This window comes from Stegodyphus dumicola, chromosome 3, assembly GCF_044657685.1.
Source record: "Stegodyphus dumicola isolate Sdum_Otavi_A_Nest chromosome 3, ASM4465768v1".
NCBI lineage: Eukaryota > Metazoa > Arthropoda > Arachnida > Araneae > Eresidae > Stegodyphus > Stegodyphus dumicola.
In genome coordinates this window covers 107,270,924-107,295,887 of record NC_140770.1, presented here as the reverse complement: position 1 = coordinate 107,295,887, position 24,964 = coordinate 107,270,924, and the positions used below count along the sequence as shown (strand labels likewise).

Below are 24,964 nucleotides of genomic sequence, written 5' to 3'. Positions count from 1 at the left end.
AGCTCAACCTAATGTTAACCCTCTCACTGCATACTTTTTACTTCCTTGTACGAAGTAAAAAGGAAGTATTGTAAATGCGAAAAGTTTCATGCAGCATATTCCAATGAAAATATCAATTTTGACTGCAATCGAATGCAACTTAACGATGTTTTTGCACGATACCTGTACGTAAGGACAGAATAAAATACTCTTTTCCTTCAAAAAATTATAAAACTATTTTAAAATGAATTCTAAAGAGAATTTTTCGTGGCGTACGTACGTACATATCTTGCATATCTCAAAAACGAGTAGCCTCAGAACGTTAAAATTTTGTATATAGGACTGCTATAACATGTAGATGTGTACCTCGTATTTTGGTTGCAATTGGCCACACCAAACGTATATAAATATATTTATATAAATATCCACTCTGTTACCCGGCTCAGTGATCTCAGTTTCTTTACTCTTATATGTTTGTAAATTGTACATTTTTTGCTTTAAAAATGATTGAATTATGTTGTTCTTATCTTCCGATTAAGGTTTTTATGCCTTTAGTAATACTCTATGCAATATTTTTAGAATTATCAACAATTTTAAAGTTGTTTAAGTGCCGCTAAGCCTATTACTTCTCTTGATGGCGGCCATTGTATGTTTACATTTGAAACAGCAGGATAGTGGATTTGTTGCCAATCTAGAGAAACTTAGCTTTGCAACAACAAAGATAACGCCTTCATTTATTATTGCCAATTTAATCATGCTTAATCCTTTCTGGAATTTTTTCGAGGAAATAAGTATTTAAGATTTACTTTGTAATTTTTAATATATATATTTTGAGTTTTTATGTATTTTGCCTTCTCGCGAAGTGAGAACTGAATTAATTGAATGAGAAATATTCAATCCTCTGTGAAAAACTGTTTCTTTTTTGTTTTGTTTGCTTAATTTCTTTTATACATCATTCTAGCTTTATTATAGTATTTGAATAGAACATGTGGCAACAATTAGATAATTCTATTCTTTAAATGATATAAATTTTGTGCATTCTGAGTTATAATATGAATGAAATATAATACTGTTAAGTGAACCTAGCGCCAGAGTGTCGCTATGGTAAACAAAGTGAATTTTAAAGAATGCATTTATTCTATTGTGGTTTATGCGCTGTCGGCGAAGTAGATTTAATTCAATCCAATAAAATTAAATGAAATGCAAGATCCGATCCGGTGTATAACTTAATATTCCGTACAAGGAAGTCATGTGGTGTACACATCAGATTTTTTTATCAGAACAGGTTCAAAAGCTGCATATTTTTTTATTACATAGTTCAAATCTACATATATTTTAGAGTTAAAATATAAAAAAAAATTTGTAAAAGAGTTTTTTTCCCCCCCAATATAGAATTAGATCATATAAAAAGGTGGTCAGAATACTGAAATTGAAGAATAATGATATAAAAGGAAAATTTTGAAAATTAATATTGGTTAAATTATGATTTATTTTATAAAATACAAAGGGAAACATATACAAAGATAAAACTAATGAAAATATTTGCATAATGTAATATTTTGCACCGCTATCGAACGTTTTCAATTGAAACTGAATTTTCAGATTCATCACTATCTGCAGAGGAATGCGAGAAATTCTCAGCAATTTTGCTGTAACTATCTTCATTATACTTAAATTCAGAGTCAGAAGTACTATCAGTGTCAGAAATATAGGTTATATCACTCGCAAAATAACAACATGTGCACATCGTCCCCAAAATTTCTTGAAAAAAAAAAAAATTTGATTTAAATGGAGTTGTGTATTGTTACATTTATATTTATTTATTCTTGTGTTGAATTTTATATAAAAATACTGGCATTCAGTTTTTTTTTTTTTTTTTTTTTTGTTGTTGTTTCAGGTCGGAGGTGATGATGTGGGGGACATTTGTTGAAAACATGACTTATTGTAACCCCTTTTACATCATCTCTACTCCTTGAAATAATTCTAACTTTTACATGAGGTTTAGTTTTTTTAAAAGGGATATAGCAATTATTTCTACTTTGTTTTTCAGTGCCACTGTTTGTATTAAGAACGGATTGTTCCAGCTTAATTAAGATGCAAAAACGAAACTCGAAGTTACATCATCTGGAAAGCTGAGTCCTGCCGACAGCCGATTGGTTGCCATGAGATGATGCCATGTCTACTTCATGTATAAATATCTTGCATCGCTGTGGCGTAGTGCTTCTTGTTCCTGCTTTCATTGCTCCTGGTGTGCTGTTCCAGCTCTCATTCGGAGACATCCCTGCGATGCAGGTCGTCCAGCATTAAGTGCCGTGGTTTCAGGCCATGTTGGTTTTTCCAAGGGGCGTCGAATCTCAAGTTGTGGTTCCTGGTGAGCAACTGCAGTGGGCGGCATCCTGTTTCCATGGTTAACCGGCGTCGAATCTCAAGTTTTGGTTCCCAGTGAGCAACTGCAGTGAGCGGTATTTACAAATTCAAGTACATTCAAAGGTTAATTTTTCAGGTGCCTTCTTGGCTAAAAGCATAGACCTATTTAGTCAAGTGAAATTCAAATTAATCGTGTAGTTTTGTTCTGTGATATCTTTTAGCGTATTGAGTGCCAGTATTCATAGAACAGGTAATTTATTTACTGTATCATTAATAGTGTAATATTCTTTAAAGGAAAAACCCTTGGGGTTAGTGAATAGTTAACTGAGTGTAATTTTGACAATGATTATGTTACACTTTTAACTTTAAGTTTCTGCTATTGATCAAATTTATTTATTGTGTTAATAAATTGGTTAAGTTTAAAACTTTTGTCATCTATGTCTGCACAGCACATAATCTTAGGGTGCGTCTATTGCGATAATTATTTCTGCTAAATGTTTTTTATAACTTTAAACTTTGCTTTTGCATCACATTTTCTTAAATTTCTGTAATAAAAACAGCCTGCAAAAAATAATTAAGCTGGATCAGATGACTGAAATTCCTTGGGACCAGTAAAGTATAATTTAAGCCTAGCTTAATGGTGTCAACTATACATTACTGGCTATGTATCATGAGATTGGCGACAAAAGTAAGTTGTTCTGCTAAATTTTGTCTTGCTTCCATCGCGCACTGAGACAATTAAGTCTGATTTTATTAGTGTAGTTATTCATTATACTTACGTCTATTTCTTACACATGATTAAGGCTTATCTGAGTCCTGAATAAATAAATTACCACGTATAGTTAAGGCTTATCGAGGGCCAGTGCTAGATGTCTTACTGCCTGATACAGTCTCTGCAATTTTTTAGTTATGCTATCAAGGACCTAGGTTCTAAATTTTGGATCCCAGTGCTTTCCCGAAATTCTAAAAATATTTTCATTCTTTACTTTTGTTGCTCAGTGCTTTCTAAATTCCAAAAATGTTGTCTTCCCTAAATTCCGCCGCCCGGTGTGGACATGCGAGCTCTGGTGCCGCTTCTGGGTTTATGTGAAAAACAAATTAGTTATTCTTAATTCAAATAGAATTAAATATAATCTTTTGGCATTGAGTATAATTAACAAAATTATTTTTAGCATATGAAAAGAAATTTTTGTTAAATTTTTCCTCGTCAATATTTTTAGTGCATTTAACTCAAATCTGTAATCATCGCCAAGCGTAATGTCACCATAAAAGGTACCTTTGTTATTAAATTACTAATATAAAAAAAATTGTCTGGGCATCACCGCATCAGTCATTACTCAAAGTTGTCCCCTCAGGGGAAGTTATTGGCTCATTTTGATTGAATTAGAAAAGCGTTTATTATTGGAAAGTATTTTTATACTTAAATTTTGATAGTCAATAGAAACACTTCCCGGGGTTTGGTACCTTGTGATCCAAACCCCAAAAGAGATTGACAATGGATAAGAAAGTTCAGACAGAGACTTCTGTGCAGAGTGATTTGATTGAAGAAGCTCGGACTATAATTAGAGAGCTAGAGACTTGTTTGGAAGATGCAAGTAGAATTACAATTGCAATAAGAAAGAAAGTTTTTAACACACAAGAAGTGTTGTTTAGTTATTTAGTATCTCAAGCATTGGAGATCGAAAATTTAAAAGGAAAATTAGAAATATTGGACAAGAAACCACAATATGAAAGATCTTTTGCTGATGTTTTAAAGCAGCAGAAAATAAGTGATAAGAAAATGTATCAGAGTAAAGGAAAAACTAAGAAAATAGAAGAACACGTTGTTCTATTGTATCCAAGTAAAAAAGGAATTTCTTCTGAAGAAGTTAAATCAAAAGTGGTAGAAAATATTGATCCATTTGAGTTGAAGATTGGTATTAAAAATGTTAGAAAAGTGAATAATGGTGGATTGGTTGTACAATGCTCGAAAAAAGAAGATATTGCTTCATTAGAACGAGAAATAAAAACGAATTCTCTTTTAAGAGATGAAATTCAAGTAAAAGCTCCTAAAAAGAAACAACCTAAAATTATATTATATAATGTGGAGGAAGAACTGGATAAAGATGAAATTCTGGAAGCAATTAAGAGACAAAACCAAATATTTGAAAGTGGTGGAATTGAACTTTTGTTCAAAATAAAAGCTAAAAATCAAAAAGTACACTGGGTTGCAAATATTCAACCAGATAAATTTGGTCCGATTATGAATCAAAATAAAATTAATTTGAAATGGTATAGAATTACAGTAAAAGAATATCTTAATGTTGTAAGATGTTTTAAATGTCAAGAGTATGGTCATTTTCAAAGTAAATGTGATAAAGATTTGATATGTGGTAAATGTTCAAAAAGGGGACATAATCATTGGGAATGCAAAAATGAATCTGAATGTATCAATTGTGTACAAGCGAACATTAAATATAAATTAGATTTAGAAACTAAGCATTCAAGCTTAGATCAAAATTGTTCCTGTTATAGAAGACAAATGGATCTTATAATAAGAAGAACTGACTATGGGTAATGTTCTCTTAAAAAAGAAAAGGAAGGAAAAGAAAGAAAAAGGAAAAATGGTGAATAAAATTGGACTATGAACTATTATTGACAATTGTAAATTTTATGTTTAAAAAATGTTAAAATATTGAAAATGTTATTCATTTTGTTATGAGGTCTCTGTGTATTATAAAGCTTATATTAGATTATATATTATTGTACAAATAATCTTATTACGACAAAGATGTCATTTGTTATATGTTGTATTATTATATGGAAAAGTGTTCTATTTCCTAAATTAGGAATATGTTAATTTCAATTTGATTAAAAATTATGTCTTATTATATCTTTTGTTGTAACAAGTTGTTTCATTAATAAAGTATTTTAATTTGTTGGCGAGGTTAATGGATCTTCCGGCCAGTAACGAGTACAGTATGGTGGTTGATTTTAAATTAATTAGTAGTTTCAATAAGCCCTGCATATACCTTTAAGGTTCGCAGGATTAAATACCAGGCATTACTCAAGTTGTCATGTGTTGATAAATATGAGGTGATGAAAGCAAAATATAATAAATAATGATTCGCCAGGTTGGCATCAGGATATAAAATAACAGTAGATGTAAAATCAATGATGTTTCCATCTAGAAATGTTATGGTTTGAGATGTATGCCAAGCAGAAACGCAGCTACGGAACCAAATAATTGATCACGCAAATTTATACTAAATTACTGTTTCTTCAATAACGAGATATTATTTAGGAAGGGAAATTAAGTATTGGAACTCTCCACATATTTTATTTATGGGGGAAAACACCAAATGCGCATGCGTAAAGCTTTGAAAAAAGAGGGAAAAAAAGTTGTTTGTGGTTTTGAGGTCCAGATTTTAGATCATTCCGGATATTGGGCATCCGGATCTCGGACTTTGTACTGTATATAATACACATTTATAATTTAAATTAAATAAATTAGAAAATTAAGTTCAAATAAACTTGAAATCAAATTATGCACTTAAATCAGTAGTAACAATTAATATTTACCAAAATTAAAACAACTTCAAATATCATATTCAGTCTAGCAAAGTAGAATTAATATAAAAATTCTTGCACAAAACCCACTGTACCACTTTACATAAAAGCAAAAATTTTTTAAATCAAAATTGTATGGAAAATTTAATTTGTAATTCAAAATAAAAGTAAATGAGGGAATTTTTAATTATTAGATGCAATAAAGTTGTGTGAAAATTGAGTTCGAATTAAAAAAAAAAAAAAAAAAAAAAATTGAGTGAATTTTACTTTTCCTGGGACATTTTCTTCATGGATTTGGTATGTCAAAAAATTAAAAGAATAATAATAATAAATAAATAAATTAGACTCTTTCTAAGTTAACAAATGCACAACAAGAAATTTAATAGACAACTTAAGGGGGAAAAAATGAAACCAAACTGTTCAGCAAACCCTGATAGAATGAAATTTAAAAAGCATGCTGCTTAATTGTTTACACTGTTTTAATACCACCCCCTCTTAAAAAAAAAAAAAAAAAAAAAAAAAAAAAAAAATATTTACCCTTTTCTAAAATCACAGACACTGTACTGAAAAAGTTATATTCTTACCGTTTCAGCTACTTCAGTTTATCTTGAAACTAATTTGAAAATTAACTTTTACTGACTGCATTTTAATTTTTATTTACAACAATGTTCTTTTTTTGCTCCTACTTGGCATTATCCCCCCCCCCATTTTGAGTCTACTTAGTGACTGGTTTCTTTCTTAAACTTATGTTTGGAAATTAAAGTTGCCCCCTTTTTTCCCCCATTTTAAATATTTTTCTATTTCTACATTGACAAAACACATTTACTTAGGTAGTTTTGCCCCTTCCATTACTTTGGTTTCTTCAGTTGTCTTATTCTTGGAAACTTGCACATGCTGCCACTTAGCTACCAATTTCCAAATTACTAAATTTTAAAATTAAAAAATTACTTTGCTTATAAATTTTGATTATCATCTTTCTATCTGTATATTAAGTACATATTTTAAGTCATGTCAGAGCAGGTTATATCTAAAGTATCTTTTAAAATTTCTTAAATATTTTAAATTTTATAGTAATATATTCCTATTTAATTATATTAAATTTAAATTAAAAAAGAATTTCTTTGATTATTTTATTTTGCAATTCATCCCAAAAACACAAGGTTCAGTTGAAAATTCTTTCAGCTGATCCTTGACAAACACCATAGAATTATGAAATATTATTCATTATTAATTATTTAACAAATTTTGATTTATTTTAGTATTGATTTCCTTTAATTTTTTGTCCAAGTTTTTGCTTCAATTACTTTTAATCTGTACCTTCTCACTAGATAGTTTGCCACTACTGGTTGATATTAATTCTATACATTTTATCTCTTACTTATGCATATAAACTTATATACACACCATGTCCATTACAGTCCTTACCGTGCTTTTTTTTTTTTTTTTTAATGAAGCAAAGTTTCATGCTTTTAGATTTTTAAATTCTAAAAAAAAAAAAAAAAAAAAACCTAATTTTTTATATGTTTTCCAAGTTCCTATACTTATATTTAGGGAAATTTTCCATTCAATATCAAAAAATGAAACCTCAAAATTTGACTCCTATACGACAAAAACTGTATTTGGTATTAATTTCACGGATCATATGTAGGGGCCATTTTCATACGTACATAATAAAATTAACTCCTTAAATGCCGCGGGTATATATATATATATATATATATATGTAGTGCCGATCGCTTGTAGCTGTGAAGAAATCCAGATGCCATGACGTCATTCTCTCTGCTACTACGAGCACCGAAGGCTGCAAGCAAACATTAGGGGAATGACTGTTTTGAGATGATAGATGATTGACGTGGGAGCAGAGACGCTGCTTCTGTTTAAAAGGAACTTTGACGAATCATTACTTTTTTTAATTATCATAAATGTTAAATTTATGTAATAATCATTTGTCTAATTAAAATGTCTTTCGTTAATTAATTTGTTCATCATTTAATCCCAACAAAATTTTTTCAGAAAGTGGGATTTATCACTAGAAGGAACTGTAATTTTAGCTGCTTTCCTGGATTACTACCGGTTTTGAAGATTTACTCTTGCTATGCTGGACTATTTTACGGTGTATAATGAACTATGTTTAGAACAAAAAGCTCGTGAAACTCATGGGAATGTATGCTAACTTACCTGAACCGAAACTGCATAATAGCGAATAAATAGTGTGCAGCTCTATTAAAAACTGTCGAATAATTTTTAATAATACTGGATGTCAAGTGTCAAGATGTGAATTGTGGCCAAAAATCCATGGGACATCTGTTTGTACACAGACACCATTGCCGACACCATTCCTCATCTATTGGATGGTATGGAAGTACTTTGTTTCGTTCCTGTTTCCGGATTATAAACAGGAACATTCGTGGATTACCATTATATGAAGTGAGTGATTTTTCTCAATTTTATTAACTATGTTTCTAATTGATGTGCCGGGAATGGAAGATGTCCTGAAAAGTGGAAAGCACATAATATAAAATTATTTCACAAAATAATATTTAAAGATGTGGGCAACAGAACTAATCGGAAAAGATAAGGACAATTTAGTGGTTTCTCTTTAGCAGAGAATAGTAATGAAAAACTAGGAAAAAATCAAACAAGATTTTCAGGCTTATGAATTAATTTCCATTGCCAATGTTTTATGCATTGATAGCTCTGGTACACAAGATGACTTAGCAACCCGAATTGTTTCTTATTTGAATAATTTAGAATTGTTTAAAAACAATATAATTTTAGAAGAAAGTGAAAGTGATTTAGAGAGTGTGGATAAAAATGAAATAGATGATAATGTTCGAGATGAAATGAAACAAAGAAACAATTCTGGTGCCATAGTGAGACAACTTCCTTCCTAATGTGGTAATGATAATATTCTTAGTACAATTGAAAACAAGTCGAATGTATTTCATAATTGTAGTATAAATGTTACTATTGAAGACATCAAATCTTTTCCTCAATTTGATGGCCAAAGCCCTGAAAATGTCAGTAGTTGGGTCAAAAGTTTTAAAGATGCAGCTACCATTCTTCAGTTAAATGATTTGCAAAAACTGATTTTTGCTAAGCGCCTGATGACAGGCAAAGCAAAACTATTTGTTTTTAGTGAATCAAAGTTGAACTCACGGCAAGTGTTTAAGAATGGTATTCTTGATGAATTCCGGTCCAGCTGCAATTCGGTCAAACTGTACGAATTATTATCAAAACAAAAAATGAAGAGCAATGAAAGGTTTGATGAGTTTTTCTTTTTTAAATGAAGAGAATTGCTAAAAATGGTCAAATTGAAGATGTTGCTTTAATACAATATGTTATAGATGGTATAACATGCTCCATGTTTAAAAAATCTTGCTTGTATGAGTGACAAACATTAACTGATTTTAAGAACAAGTTAAAGCTTTATCAACAGATATGTAATGATGAGGAAAAGTTGTGAATGTCAAAAACAAAATTTGAAAGTAAACAAAAAAAAAAAAAAAAAAAAAAAAAAAAAAAAAAAAAAAAAAGAATCTAGAAATAAATATGACTAAAAAAATTCTGTTAACCAAACAAAGTGTAATTTCACCGATAGTCAAGGAACAATTTCTGAAATTAAACATAACACAACCTGTTTCAACTGTGGCGAAAGCGGTCATATTTCCAAACAATGTGTTCATAAAGATAAGGGTGTCCAGTGTTTTAAATGTAAAGAATTCAGGGCACCGAAGTTTCGAATGCTTAATTACGAACTCGAAACTAGAAGTAGCAACCATGAATATTGACGTAGTCTGAAAGTTGACCAAAAAAGTAAAAATTAATGATGTACATGAAACTGCATTAATCGACACAGGAAGTCAAACTACTTTGTTACGTAGATCTATTTTTGATTAATTAAATATTGAAGGGCTCGGGCCTATGAGCTCAACGCTGAGTGAGTTCGGTAAATGTCAAGCAAAACCTCTAGGCTTCTTTAAAGGTAATATTAAAATTAATGTTTTCCAGTGTACTGCAGATATTTATGTTGTAGACAACAATGTGATGACACATGAAGCCATTTTAGGCTTAAACATAATATTGAAAGGTGAAATACGAAAATGGGGTTACCATAAAAAATAAGTCACAGAGTGTACAGGAAGTAAATATTGTATCTGTTCTACCTGTTGACCTAACTAGTAAAAAAGATGAAATAAACATTGCACCTAGTGCTCCAAACTGCTTTAAAGAGTCTGTTCACCAGTTAGTTTTGAACTAAATGCCATGTAAAAACAAATCTACGGACATACAACTGAAAATTTGTGTTAAAAATAACGAACCAGTATTGCATTAACCACGTAGATCACCGTTTCCGGAAAAGAAAATTGTTGAAACCCAAATATCTGAATGGCTAAAGTCAGGAATTATAGAACAAAGTTCTTCGGAATATTCCAGCCCATTGGTCATCGTTAAAAAAAAAGACGGAACACCAAGAGTCCGTGTTGATTATCGTTGTTTAAACAAAGTTGTCGTAAGGACAAATTTCCCCTTCCCCTGATTGAGGATATCCTAGACTACCTTCAAGAAGTGCATGTTTTCAGCACTATTGATCTCAAAAATGGCTTTTTTCATGTGGACGTCGAAAAGGAATGTCGGAAGTACACATCATTTGTTACGCATGAAGGACAGTACCAGTTTTTCAAAGTGCAATTTGGATTCTGTAACTCACCAGCTGTATTCAAGAGATTCATAAATACCATTTTCGTTTTGCCGTACAAGGATGATATCATCATTTTGTCTGCCACATACGAAGAGGGAATCGAGAGGCTGAGTCAAGTTTTAAATCTAGTAAGTGAATACAGGTTGGAAATAAATTTTAAAAAATCCCAGTTCTTAAAGAAACGAATTGACTTTTTAGGCCATATCATAGAAGAGGGTAAAATTTTCCCATCCACCTTGAAGACGCAAGCCATTATAAATTTCCCTGAACCAACTAATTTAAAACAGATTCAAAGTTTCCTTGGGTTGACGGGGTATTTCAGAAAATTTATTGCTAAATACTCTATAATTGCCAAGCCACTTAGCGACCTGCTAAAAAAGGGTAATAAGTTCGAATTCGGTGAAGAACAAAGGATCGCATTCAATCGTTTGAAATCAGCACTAGCTGACAAGCCTGTACTAGCAATTTATAACCCTCATTATGAAATCGAACCTACAATTAGCCTTAATCCCATTGAAATTCTTTTGCAATATTTTCATCGTTATGTATTCTTTTGAATTGGCTCCAAAAGCAAGCCAATCCTTGATTTCCTCGTCAAATTTCAAAAGTTTGATCTCCAGTAACTTTAATTTTCGTTTTTGAACGGGCGAAGAATCAACAGAACTTTCGGTTTTAGAAATTCTATTTAAATACATTTCTACATTTACTTCCACCTTTACAAAATTTTCATTATATTCTATTACAGCGTATTCATTCTGATACTTTTTATCGTCTTTATCTTCTAATAATAAAGAGCTTATTTCCTGATCTATTTCAGTTAGCTGACAATAAATTCTACGTAAATTAGCAAAGTTAGATCTAATGCTCTCTTCTTTAACCTTTAACATTATCTGCTTTTAATAAGTCATTCAAACCATTAAAACACTTTGTGAAGTTAGCTCTAATAGAAAAGCATTTTTTAACAAGTAATTCCATTTTCAGAATAATAGGTAATTCAAAATAACGAACCTTTAATATCACGCCATACGGTCACCATGTTATCAATTGGAATTCTAGGTTGAAGAAACCGAACACACAGATGCCAGCATAGAAGGATACGGGTTGATTCTAATGCAGAAACCCCCAGGTGATAGCAGTTTTCACCTTACTTATTTTATGAGTAGGAAAACCTCTGATGCAGAGAAAAAGTATTCAAGTTATGAATTGGAGGTTCTCGCGATTGTAGAGGTGCTGAAAAAGTTCTGTGTTTACCTTTTGAGAATTTCATTTAAGATAGTGACGGATTGTTCAGCATTTCAATGGACGATGGAAAAAAGAGATTTAGCAACGCGTGTTGCTCATTGGGCTCTGTTATTACAGGAATTCAATTATATTATAGAGCATCGTAAAGGTGTTAGAATGCCACATGTAGATGCTCTAAGTAGAGCTCCTGTAAACATGTTATGTGTATCTTTTGAGAATATCATACCTAAATTAAAACTTGCCCAAGAAAATGACACTGAAATAAAAACCATTAAGGAATTACTGAAAACCTCAAGTTATGAAAATTACTGCAATAGAAATGGCATACTTTATAAATTTATTGACGGTAAAGAATTGATAGTCGTACTGGAAAGTATGCAGACTGAAATCATAAAAGATGCTCAAGAGAAAGGGCACACCAGTATCAAACATACAGAGAAACACCTGGATGAATACTATTTCATTCCCAAATTTTGGCAGAAGATAATGTTATTGGCAATTGCATTCATTGCATCTTAATAAATCGCAAAGCAGGGGAAAAGGAAGGATTTTTACATCCATGATTCAAGGAGGACATTCCATTGCATACCTATCACATAGATTGCTTGGGTCCTTTGGAAAGTACCCTTAAAAACTACAAGCACATATTTAGTAGTGGTCGACGCACTTACTAAATTTACTTGGATTTATCCAACAAAATCTACGACCTCAGCCGAGGTGATAGCAAAGTTAGAGAATCAGAAAGCCATTTTGGAAGCCCTTGTCAGATCATTTCTGACAGAGGAACGGCTTTCATTCCAGTGAGTTTTCTGACTACTGTGCTAAAGAAGATATTAAACATCATCTAATCACCAGAGGCCTGCCGAGAGCAAATGCACAAGTCGAATGAATTAACCAAGTCATTATATCAGTCTTAACGAAATTGTCCTTAAAAAATCCAGACTGAATGGTATAAACATACACATGAAGTTCAGAGGACGCTTAACTCCAACATATCAAAGAAGCATTAACACCACTCTGTTCAAATTACTCTTCAGTACTAAACTTAACATAAGGGCATCGATCAGCTCAAAAAACTGACAGAAAGAGAGTTTCAATCTCAATTCGAGTCCCAAAGAGAAGAATTACGAAAGCAAGTCAAGAGACAAATTTTCCAAGTACAACAAAAAAAAATAAAAAGACATATAATGCCAAAACAAGACAAGCACAGGCGTACAAGTTGGTGACTTAGTGGCAATCAAAAGGACTCAATTCGGACCACACTTAAAATAAAGAGTGAAGTATTTCAGGCCTTCACGAAAGTTAAGGGTGGTAACACCTATGACGTAATAAAGGAAGGGTGGCATGAGGGACCCATGTGCACTACCACATGTGCCGAATTCCTCAAGAAATGTACAGCACTTTAAAATTTTTCATGAACACTTATTTCTGTTATTGTTAATCCTTGCTTGTTGCTTTTTTGGCGGGGGGGGGGGGTTGTTTTGTATTTTGCAGTGTCCTGGAGGGCCAGTCCACCCTCGGATGGGCGAGAATGCAGTGCCAATCGCTTGGAGCTGTGAAGAAATTCAGATGCTGTGATGTCATTCTCACTGCTACTGCAAGCACCGAAAGCACCAAGCAAAAATTAGGGGAATGACCGTTTTGAGTTGATAGACGATTGACGTGGGAGCAGAGACACTGCTTCTGTTTAAAACAAACTTTGATGAATCAGTACTTTTTTTAAATCTCGTAAATGTTAAATTTATGTAATAATCATTAGTCTAATTTAAATGTCTCTTGTTAATTAATTTGTTCATCGTTTAATCCCCATATATATACAGTCAAAAGTCGTTAATCCGGACTCGTCGGGACTTCGGCGATTCCGGATTATAGATCAAGTAAAATCTCGTAATCTCGTAAGTAAATTTAAATCTCGTAAGATGGCATGCAGAAATTCTAAAATTAAAAATATGAAACCGTAATTTATGAAATAAAGAACAATTATGATCTAAAGGGTATAGAAATTTGCAAAAAGAAAAAGCTTAATATTTATTTGTTTACTTTATTAAACATTTCTTTCAATGTAAGTTGTTTAAGTTTTGCTTCGTTTCATGTGATAATACTTTCTCTTTAATTCTATTAAACAGACATAATTTCTTGTTCAGTTACAAAGTTCTGCTGTTCAAGTCCTATAATTGCCGTGTCTAGAACACCGATTAATTTGTCAATCGAAATTTTTTCGTTTTCAATAACCTCTGTCACTTTCTTCGCTATCGAAAGCGAATTATAATGACGAGGAACTTGTTTTAAATCATATCAAAGACGGAGCATATCGAGATGAAATACTACATTTGGTATGGAATTATAAGCCAAATAAAATAAAAACATCTGCGCTGAAGATAAGGATAGTGTTGACAGATCAACTTCCAATTCATTATGCGCCCGCCGCGGCGACCCCCCCCCCCGCCGAGCAGCGTGAAATTGATAAACAGATTTCGGATTTCAAAACATACTTTCGCTTTAGATCCTTTACATATTAACAAATATATATCGGAAATTCTATTTGATATAATCGAAAGTTTAAGCTTACTTTTATAAAATTGCTCTTACAGTCTGCAAAAAATAATAAGCCGGATCCAATTCGAAAATTAAGGAACCACGCAATCATCAACATTAACTGAAATAGATAATTAGATAATTTTAGCTTATACGTCCATTATACACAAAACGCGCACGCGAAAACGTATTCTGCACTTGCGCACACTCATATGCGCAGTCGTAAAAGGTCTTACGCGCACGGGTAAACGCCTATGCGCATGTGTCAACGCGGCGCATGCGCAGAAAGTTTTTAGTTTTGAGGTTCGGATTATAGATCATTCCGAATTATGGGTGTCCGAATTAACGACTTTTGACTGTATATATATATATGCCTTGCTCAGCCAATGCTTATGCTATTATTTGCTTTATGCTGCTGCTATTAAAATTATTTTCAAGGCTTTGGAATGTAACACCACAATGACCTTGATAGAGTAAGAAAAGGAGGATACTATTTCAGAGAAGAGGGGGGGGTAGGAATTGGATGGCGGTGTTTTTGAAATGGTGAAAATAATGACTATGCGGTTATTGGTCATGTTTATGGTCGAGTAAAACGTATTTTTTTAATCTGTGCCCGTTTTTGTTTACTGTTTGTAGTATATGCTTTTCTTATGAATATGTATGACAAAAGAATAGATGAATACTTTCCGTCATCTTCAGGTTCAGACACCTCAGAATATGACATTACGTCAGATGAAGAGAATTGCGACTATTCTCCGAAAGATGCTCGACGTTGAGTACGACTTGATATGAAAAACTTGCCTATGCCACCTCCCCACTTTCCATTTAGGTATACTGATTTTACAAGGTATAACACTGAAACGTGATATTACACTAGTCTAAAACTAAATTGATCGAAACTCCATTATTGGGATCTTTTTTATTATACAAATATAATTTTTATTACATTTACATCTTTTTTATTATTACTTTTACTCTAAATATTAAATTTTGTATTTCCATTTTTCTTTTAAATTTAAATACATTTTTAAAATTATTTTGTGAAAGTAATCTGTTTTTAGACAGCAAAACTTGCACTTATTTCCTCCCTAACACACCGCATAACTACGTGCACCTGAAGAAACAGTGGCACTGGGGAGTAAAACTTGTACGTTTTCCACGGCAGTTAAGCGGTTAAAGCATTAATTTAGAAAAAGGGTTTTCTGATGTTAAAGGGTTAAGTGATGAGCATTTCTATGCAGATCAATATGAAAAGATTGATAAATATAATTTTTTTTCGAAACAGAGATCTTATTCACAGAATCTTGCAGAATTCATGTTCTCGAAAACATTGGCAGATTATTGTAATGTCATGAAGCCTTCATGAGAACATTATTAACATAGTTTCAGACTTTGAAAACTTCTAACTCGAAATACTCGCGTGAAAAGTAATTTGGCATATTATATGTAATAAAATTATAGACACAAATAAATCATGGAAAAGTATTATAAAATGGCATTTAGGGATGGAAAAAATTGCAGATTTTTAAATTAAATATTTGGTCAATTTTTATAACGTGGGGGTCACACATTCTGTGCTCTTTTTCTTAGCATAGGGACTGAAGGAATGCATAAAAGGTTAGGCTTCATAATTTTTATAAAATTGACTTCTTTAAAAATGTCAAAATATGAATATGTCATTTAAAACATTTTGTAACTGGAAGTACATAATAATGGTTACAAAAATAAAGGTGAGGCAAGGACTTTAGTTGATTACACACACATAAAATGCAACAACAATTACATAAGAAATATATATTACATTTTATCTGAAACATTTTTAGTCTTAACCCTTTGCACTCGAGCGGTGCCTCTCAGGCACCACTGCATGTGATGCGATAACTCGAGCGGTGCCTGAGAGGCACCATTCGAATCGGTGCGTTTATTTGTGTTTGACCTAAGGAATATCGCTTGAGAGATCTACTTGGCCTTTTGTAGATCATATTACGAGGTGTCTGAATAGCTATAAGGATGTTTTATCTCAAATAAAGGTTATCTTTGCAATGCTTATGTGATTAAATGCCTTATCTCAAATATACTTGCGACCGCGGGTAGGACTCTATCTTCGACATCAGTTCGAACTCAACCTTCTTGCCGATCGCAGTATTTCTTTCAAAGTTACTGAGCCCAATAAGTATGGAACACGACGAAGTTACTTCTAGCAAAGATGAGTTTAATTTTCCAGAAATAACGAACGAAATTACATGACTACATAGACAGCTTGCCCATGAGAACGAAGACGGAAGTGATAAAGATAGTGACGACATTAGAGGAGCAAGAAGATGAAAAATCCGAATAATCGATAATGAATCTGGAATCCAAAGTGATTGTACAGAAGAGACTGAACCTTCAGAATGGACAGTGTGCACAGAATCCGAAGAAATCCCCAGAAGAATACCATTTGTATCCGGTGGTGAAAGACAAGTAGGACCGCACGTATTTACACACATAAAAGAACCAATAGATTTTTTCAAATTACTTTTCACCAAGGAATTAGTTACTGACATAGTGCAGGAAACTAACAATAACGCTGCAAGGAAGGTGGAAGGGAAGACCTTATCATCCCGTTCTATATGGCGATCATGGTACGATGTAACAGTTACCAAATTTTGGGCGTTTATTGGGGCAATCATAAATATGGGGACAATGACACTGGCAAACATACAAGAATACTGGTCGAAAAATGATACTAGTTATATTCCGTTTTACTCAGACACGTTTACGAGAGACCAATTCTGTCAAATATTTTGGAAAGTTCACCTCAAGACAATACCCTCAGAAAACACACACCCTAGAACCCATTTGCAGTTAGTATCTGGTTTCCTCGAGTATATAAATGAAAGGTTCTTGAATTATTTTGTACCCGGAGAGCAGATTTGTGTGGATGAGTCGAATGTCAAATTCAAAGGCCACATATCATTCATTACATACAATCCAATGAAACCTACAAAATGGGGTATTCGGGTTTATACGCTCGCAGATTCAAATACCAGCTTCATTTGTGCTATTCTGCCGTATTATGGATCTCTAACAACAGAGACTTTAATAAGACCTGATCTACCGGTATCAATCAGAATACCGCTACATCTATACAAAATGTTACAGGATAAAATTCCCGGTATTCAAGTTTACGGACCATTATTATACGAGTTACATATTGGCGGAAGAATTACGCAAACAAAAGTGCCACTTAACTGGGATGATCATGACAAATAGAAAGCACCTGCCATGTGAAATACAAAAGCCAAAATTTGAGAAACGAACCACATGTGCATATCGTAAAGGTAATATTTTGGTTCTTGCGTGGAAGAACAAGAGGACTGCGACGGCTTTGACGACTTGGAATAATGCGGGAATAACTCCTGTAAGAAGAACTCTACAAGGCGGTATTGAAGTCGTTATAAAAAAGCCCAATGTTATAGTAAATTACATCAAATATATGAGCGGTGCTGATCGAGCTGACCAACTGGCTTCCACATATTGTTTTTTAAGAAAATCCGTAAAATGGTGGCGAAAACTATTTTTTGGGGGTTTGGAGATCTGCTCCATCAATTCCTACATTCTTTATAAACCAGTAAAGAAGCAGAGAAATGAACGGCCGCTTAGTCACCTACAATATTTGAAGACCTTAGTGGATCAACTGAGGGGAGACTCGACAAAGACAACCCAGCACAGCTTCTACTTCACACAGCATTTCTGAAGCGATCCGACTAAATGGGAAGCTGCATATTATTTTGATGGGGCAAAAAAAAGATTGCAAGTTTTGCTCCCAAAGAACGCCCCAAAGGCGACAAACTGTATACTACTGTGACACATGCCCCGACAAGCCAAGAATGCATATTGGAGATTGTTTTGTAAAATATCATACGAAGCAAAATTTTAGAATGTAATGTTTAATACATATGGTTCATTAAGTTAAAAAAATATGTATAATGTTAAAATATGCGAGTTTAAAGTGTTTTATTGTGTCTAAAATTATTTTAAGTTAACAATAAGGAACTCATGATATAAGCGGGAGTGGCTGATTACTCTCAAGTTGCTGGCTCACCCGGCAGAAAAGCGCCTCGAGCGCAAAGGGTTAACATTATTTTTCAAATTTAGACATCATGAGACAAGAAAAACTATAATATGCTTTCTTGCATTTCACAGCAAAGGAACTTAAGCATTTCCGGCAAAATTTTGATTCCACAAGTACTAACTTAGAGAAAATGTTTTTAAAGAAATAATTTAACTCTTGCATCAGTACCTCTAGAACAGCGTTTCTTAAACTGTGGGTCACGACCTGCAGCTGGGTTGGCCAAAAATTTAGCAGTTTTGATATTTAATAAACTTATTATAATAATTTTACAATTACCAAATATTTTTACACAATATATCTGAAAATAGATAAAGATAAGACAATACAGTAAAAAAAAAAAGGGGGGGAACATTTCGACATATTCCTTTTATAATAGAAACGTTCATTTTACTTGCTTTGTACGTGACGCTGTCATTTTGTCTGTTATTTAAAATTTTCACATTGTTCTATGCTTTAAAGTTAATGACCTAAAACTGCAATAGTATATTACAGTACAAGTGAAAAAAATTGACAGTTTCACACACGCATGAGTTGGATTTGCTTATGGGGTCCCCCAAAATTTTCGTAAATATTATGGGGTCCTGGGGTTCGCGAAAAAATGTCAGTGGTAAAAAGGGGTCGCAACTGAAAAAAGTTTCTTTAATCCTGCTCTAGATAATGCAACAGATGTCTGTGAAATTTCAAAAATTTTCAATACATTGTAAGTAATGACTTAATGATAGCTAAAAGACTAAGAAAAATGAAGAATTTCCTTATTATAAATGAGTAATTATAAAATGAAATGGGCTGCATCAAATAATTTTCTACTAAAAATAATGTGGTTATGATTATTCAAGATATATAGTAAGCCTTAAACATCAAAATAACTGGGCATCAAGTAGAACTGAGTTTAGACTACAGTTACAGGTACTTCATTCCACGCACTTTCAACTCTATTCCAGAGTTCATCGTTCGTAGTCGTATGCCAGTCTCTTGGCACCCCCATGACTAGATGTTCTCAACAGGTGAAAGATCTGGAGAATAAGCCAGCCAGGGCAACAGTCGAACACCTTCTGTATTGAAGAATGAAAGATGGCATACTGTCAGTTTCATACATAGGGCACAGCCTCATGTCTTAACAGGTCGAAAATGTAATGGCAGCTGCCCTCACTATACGAACAGCAAGTGAAAGGGACGTGTACCCAATGGCACCCATACTGGCAAGCAGTTAATATACCTGTATAACTCTAGCGAATGCAAGTTAGAACATGTGTTTTCATTGCCTCCATATATGGACACATTCATCAAGACGCTATACACAAAAGCAGGATTTGTCCAAAAAGATGATGTGGTGCCACTCATGTGTTCAGTTTAGTTGTTCATTGCACCACTATAGGCATGCATGTCTCTGCTGCTGCATCATGGAAAGCCACAATAATATCTCCATGTTGGGAGTCTATGACACTGTCCATGCAGACTGTTATTGTCCTCAACGTGAGCCAAGTTTTTGACTCTGGGTATGTGATCTGGCTCCATGATCCTCTAAGGCCAAACAGACAATATGTCTGTCCTCTAAAATTTAGTGGCCCGAGGCTGCTGAGATCCAACATGATCCGTATAGAACCCTAGATGTACTTATTTCATATTCACTAACACTTATGGGATCCTAACCAACGTATGCAATGATATCACAGAAAAATAAATTACAATCTCAATAGGTCACAATATTGCCGCGGTGAAATTCTGATACATGAAGGTAGAAGATACTCTTTTCTAAGCATAGCATGACCTATACACATATATCCAACATTTAAATGTGATTTCCAGATTAGAAATCTGCAATGGAATCTTCCCATTTATACACAGCATTTAACGTTTGCTGCATGAAACCTTCAGAATGTAGTAAAATTTCCCAAATTTGGATACTTTTAGCAAAATACTCCCCCTCAAACTGATATCTAGAAGCCTCAATACATTTGTATTATATTGCTTATGCTAAAAAAATAAAATTAAAATATTACTCAGCCACATATAGCTATCCAATATTTCAGTTAATTTAATGCTGCTACTATTATTGAAAACATATCACTGTAATTATATTCTATAAATTTAAAATTAGAAGGGGGGAAAAAACTCAATTCAGAAAAAATACATGCATTTCAAAAACAGTGTTTGCAAAAATTTAAAAAAAAAAATCTGCATAACATTTATAAAAAATGATATTTTAAATTACTACATGAAAACAAAATACAATAAGAGAACAACGGCAAAAAATAACCTGAGGATATCCCATTGTCTGCTGAGGTGGCCCAGATGCATGAATCATTCCAGGTGGAGATGTATATTGCATTGTCAACTGTGAGGGTGTTGGTATAGCTGCTGGAGCTAGAATTGGTTGACCAGTAGCAGCAGCAACATGCATGGGAGGTGTGATTTCATGCCTGGGTTGCATTGTTATAGGTACTGAAATTTTTAAAATTATAAGATACTAAGCTATTAAGCATATTAAACAAGGATGAGAATTTTCTTTAACTTCATTAATCAAAATTTCACAGACAGTAAAAAAATAATATATATACATATTTTTTCCCATATCATCATTTTACAGATTGCCACTAGTCATGCCAAAAAATATTCATTTTTATACTGAGTTGTCTTTCAAAAAATGATAACTGATATCTGCTTCAAAATGTCACATGTGGCAGCAAAAAGTAAGTACACTTTTTTCACATGGCTATATGAGACTTATAAACATCAGTCGAATATTAAAAAGCCAAAAGCGAAGAAAGCAGACAAAAATTTTAAGTAATCAAAAATTTGACTTAAATTTTGAATTCTACATTTTGACATTCGGTTAAAAATTTCGGTTTTTCTAAATTTTACTGTATTTTGTTTCTCCATTTGCTAGTTCTCCCAAATTCAGCCAAAACATAATACACTTTAGTAATAGTGATAATATACTGAGATACTTGGTAGGTATAAAGTTAAGTCTATGAGTACTAGTTGCTTTAAACAAGCAAACCCTGGTTTTAACTAGCAGCATTTATATGGCTTCCACCTCAACTAACCCTTTCTTGGAAAAATTTCTTTAACAATCAAAAGTCCACTGAAAGTAAGTGATGAGTCATAAATCCTGCAAACACATGATGGCAGCCTTTTTCGTCTTGCCAAGTGCATGTGCAAGGACATTCCATGACAACCCTGAGTGAACAGAGACGAAGGATGTTGCTGACTAGAAAGAAATTTACTCTGCATAGGAGTGACAAGGTAAGGGACTTATGTGGAGGTCTTTCTTTGACCTGAATTCATAGAGTATGCTCCTCAAATTTTACCTGGTGATGTCGAAACCAAATTATAGCAGTTGACAAAAAAGTAAGGATTTCACGAAAATTGGAGGATGGTGTAAAATATTCCAAAATTTGCAAAAAGTATGATTTATCTTCTGCTGTTACAACACTGTTAAAGAATAAGAAAAAATTAATGGCTGCATTTAATCAAAATAAGAATGACTGTAAATGTTTGAAGAAATGGGATACGGAGGACTTGGACAACGATCTTTAAAAAGGAATGAAGGTGCAATGTAGTGTAGATTTTCCTGTTGAGTGGTCCATTTTTTAAAGCAGAAAATTTTGGCTATTTTGGATTTGTATGCTCGAATGGATGGCTTGATCAATTCAAGAATAGACATGGGATAAACTTTGGAAAAACCTGTGAAGGAAAGTCTACAAATATGGATATATTGTGACATGGATGAGTGGAAAGTGGCAAGCCATCAGAGAAGGATACACAAAAGATAATATATACACTGGTAAAAAAAAAAAAAAAAGGGGGGGGACAGTTCTATGTCTCCCGTTCTACTAGGCTGATTGATGAAATTCAAATTGCGTTCTTAATGTCTCGAAAGCGGGACTTAAGATATATATTAGATTTATATACAGCTCTACTCTAACATAGTTATTTTGACATGAAATCGGACTTTTTCTGAAATAACATACCAAATTTTTTCCATATTTCGATTCTACGACTCAAATTATGCCTAAATACAGGGTTGTCACTCAAACAGGAGAATGAAATTCCCTGACTTTTCCAGGTATGTTTCGAGAAAATTCCAGTCTATCCGCATAATGTACGTTGGCTGTGCTAAGAGGTATTTTAATTATGGTATTACTTGTATTGTGTAGCATATTCACTTAATTATTCAATAAATCCCAGAGGATATTTATTCTTAATTATTTTTGGTACACTTTGTTTACTTTTCCACTTAAGAAACGTAATAAAATTTAAGATATATACATTGGATAACAATTGTACGTTTTATTTCATTATTACTCATTATTATCACCAGTTCAAAATGAGGCTAATCCGGTTCTTATAAATCACAACACAATGCTAAATAGTTAGGTTAGATTTTAGGTAAATTTAAATTGTGTGAGGTGTCTTCTTAAAAGGCACCTTAACACTTGAAAACACAAATATAATTATAATAGGAGTTGTTTTCTCCACTGAAGATTGAGATTAGAATCTGCCCAATCTGGAATAAAATAAGGCTTTTTTTGCAGAAATTCTGCAGCTAAACAAAAGAAAGAAATCTATTTAATGATATTTTTTTAATAAATTGAGGTATTTTATATTTATTTCGCAGCATACACAAGGAAAAAATATGTGCATTAAATTTCGTGATGGTATGTCATCATACTGCTAGAATTAATTTCAGGATTGTGCCAGAGAAAATTTCCTGAAATTTGGAAATATTATTTACTAATGATAAATGAATTTAGAGGGAAGAAGAAACATTAAATGATATGAACAACATAAAAATAAAGATAATTACTTAAAAATTGAATCAGAATAATCAACGATATTTTAGCGAATATTATATATAATTAGTTATATTACATGGTTAGCCTAGATGACTGATTACTATAAAATACTGAGTCTCAGTCATATTACTATATACTTTTTATTTTACTGCAAAATTACAAGGTATTTATTAGAAAGAAAAAAAAAAAATGTTTAAAAAAGATTTTGCGGTAAAATCCTAGTACTATATGGTACGGCCTTCGCACGATTTTGAAAATTGTCGCCCAGAACAAAATGGCCCGTTTACTGCTCATCATCAAGTCGCCAAATCCCGCTGTACCATACATGGAGATTATTCTAACCAAAGAAAGTCTAGTATGTAAAGAAGAAAAGGTTCCATACAAGTAAATGCTATTACGCCGCTAGAAAGCGGAGGGAAAATTTGTCAAGGGATTTGGTGACGGAACCTGGCGGCTAGAATTTACCTGTCCGTGATGTGTACAGGAAATTGAGAAACACGTGTTAAGAAGAAACGTTATTTGACAAAAAAGAAAACTACGAAAATCCGCTTTTAAATTATTGCGAAAAATCCAATAAGAAACGTTTTATCAAAGAACGTTTTTTCTCGGATTTTTCGCAATAATTTTAAAAACGGATTTTTGTAGTTTTTTTCTTTCTTTAAAATAACTAATTTATGAATTAATTTACTTGCGCCAAAAAAAATTTCTTTTCCTTTAGAGTTTAAAGAAATTTCAAACGATATTCATTTTATGAACTCTTGATAACGTGACCTTCGAATTTCGACACCGGTTTCGAGCTTTGGCGACAGATATATCACGCATCCTTCTTTACAATACATATTCTTTGATTCTAACCTTCATGGTACCGTATACTAGGATGAAACCCATTTTGTTTTATACGAGAACAGGTACTTTCTTTAGTCCATGCACTGCACATGCGATTCTCGAGGTTACTGGAAACCAAAAGTTGCGGGAAACTTGCTTTGCCTTTCTAAAAGACAATCAAATTGAAGCTGCGAAAATTGGCTCTATGCCAGCTGCCTGAATGACACTCACGTGATACACAATTAGCCAAAAAAGTGATCTCTTTCGACGTTGGCGCAAAACTCGCCTTTTTTGGCGGGATCATTGTATGAAATTCCCTGACTTTTCCCTGAATTTTTTGGTCAATTTCTGAATTCCGACTTTTTCCGGGTTTTCCAGGTAGCGTGGCAACCCTGTAAATATTAAATTTTGTAAAATTTGGTGCGAAATTTATGGAGAAATTCAAAAATTTATGTTGGCGCTTTTTATTCAGTTTCCGCCAAAATTAGTTCACTTGGCGAACTTCTTAATATGTGGCAATCTATTTTCATTTTTATTTTTATATAGTGCGTGAGAGGAAAAAAAAGACCCAATCATTCCTTCTTTCAAAAAATGTTCTTTATATTATATTTTAAATTTTAATTGTAATTCATTCATTCATTCATTCATTTTTTTTCTTTTTCGAATTTCATTTCTATTGTTTAAGTTGCATGGTTTCTTTTGAATAACTGTTTTAAACATTTCTATTTACTCATTCGAACTGCATAGTTTAAATCAAAAGTGCATCGTTTATTTATTTATTTTTTTTCAAATAGTTTTCTTTGTTCTATATTTTTAGTCATAGTTACTATTTTAGGTAATTTTTAAATT

At 32.8% G+C, this 24,964-nt stretch overlaps 1 protein-coding gene across 4 annotated transcripts in view; it reads right to left on the bottom strand.

Moving 5' to 3' along the window:
• Positions 1-24,964, bottom strand: part of LOC118197347 (uncharacterized) — a 194,964-nt gene that overhangs the window by 27,565 nt on the left and 142,435 nt on the right. For all 4 annotated transcript variants that reach the window (XM_085813143.1, XM_035368846.1, XM_035368847.1 and 1 more), the window contains one exon: positions 20,749-20,933. In XM_085813143.1, coding sequence (XP_085669269.1) covers positions 20,749-20,933 — 185 coding nt within the window. The remainder of the gene's footprint in view (positions 1-20,748; positions 20,934-24,964) is intronic.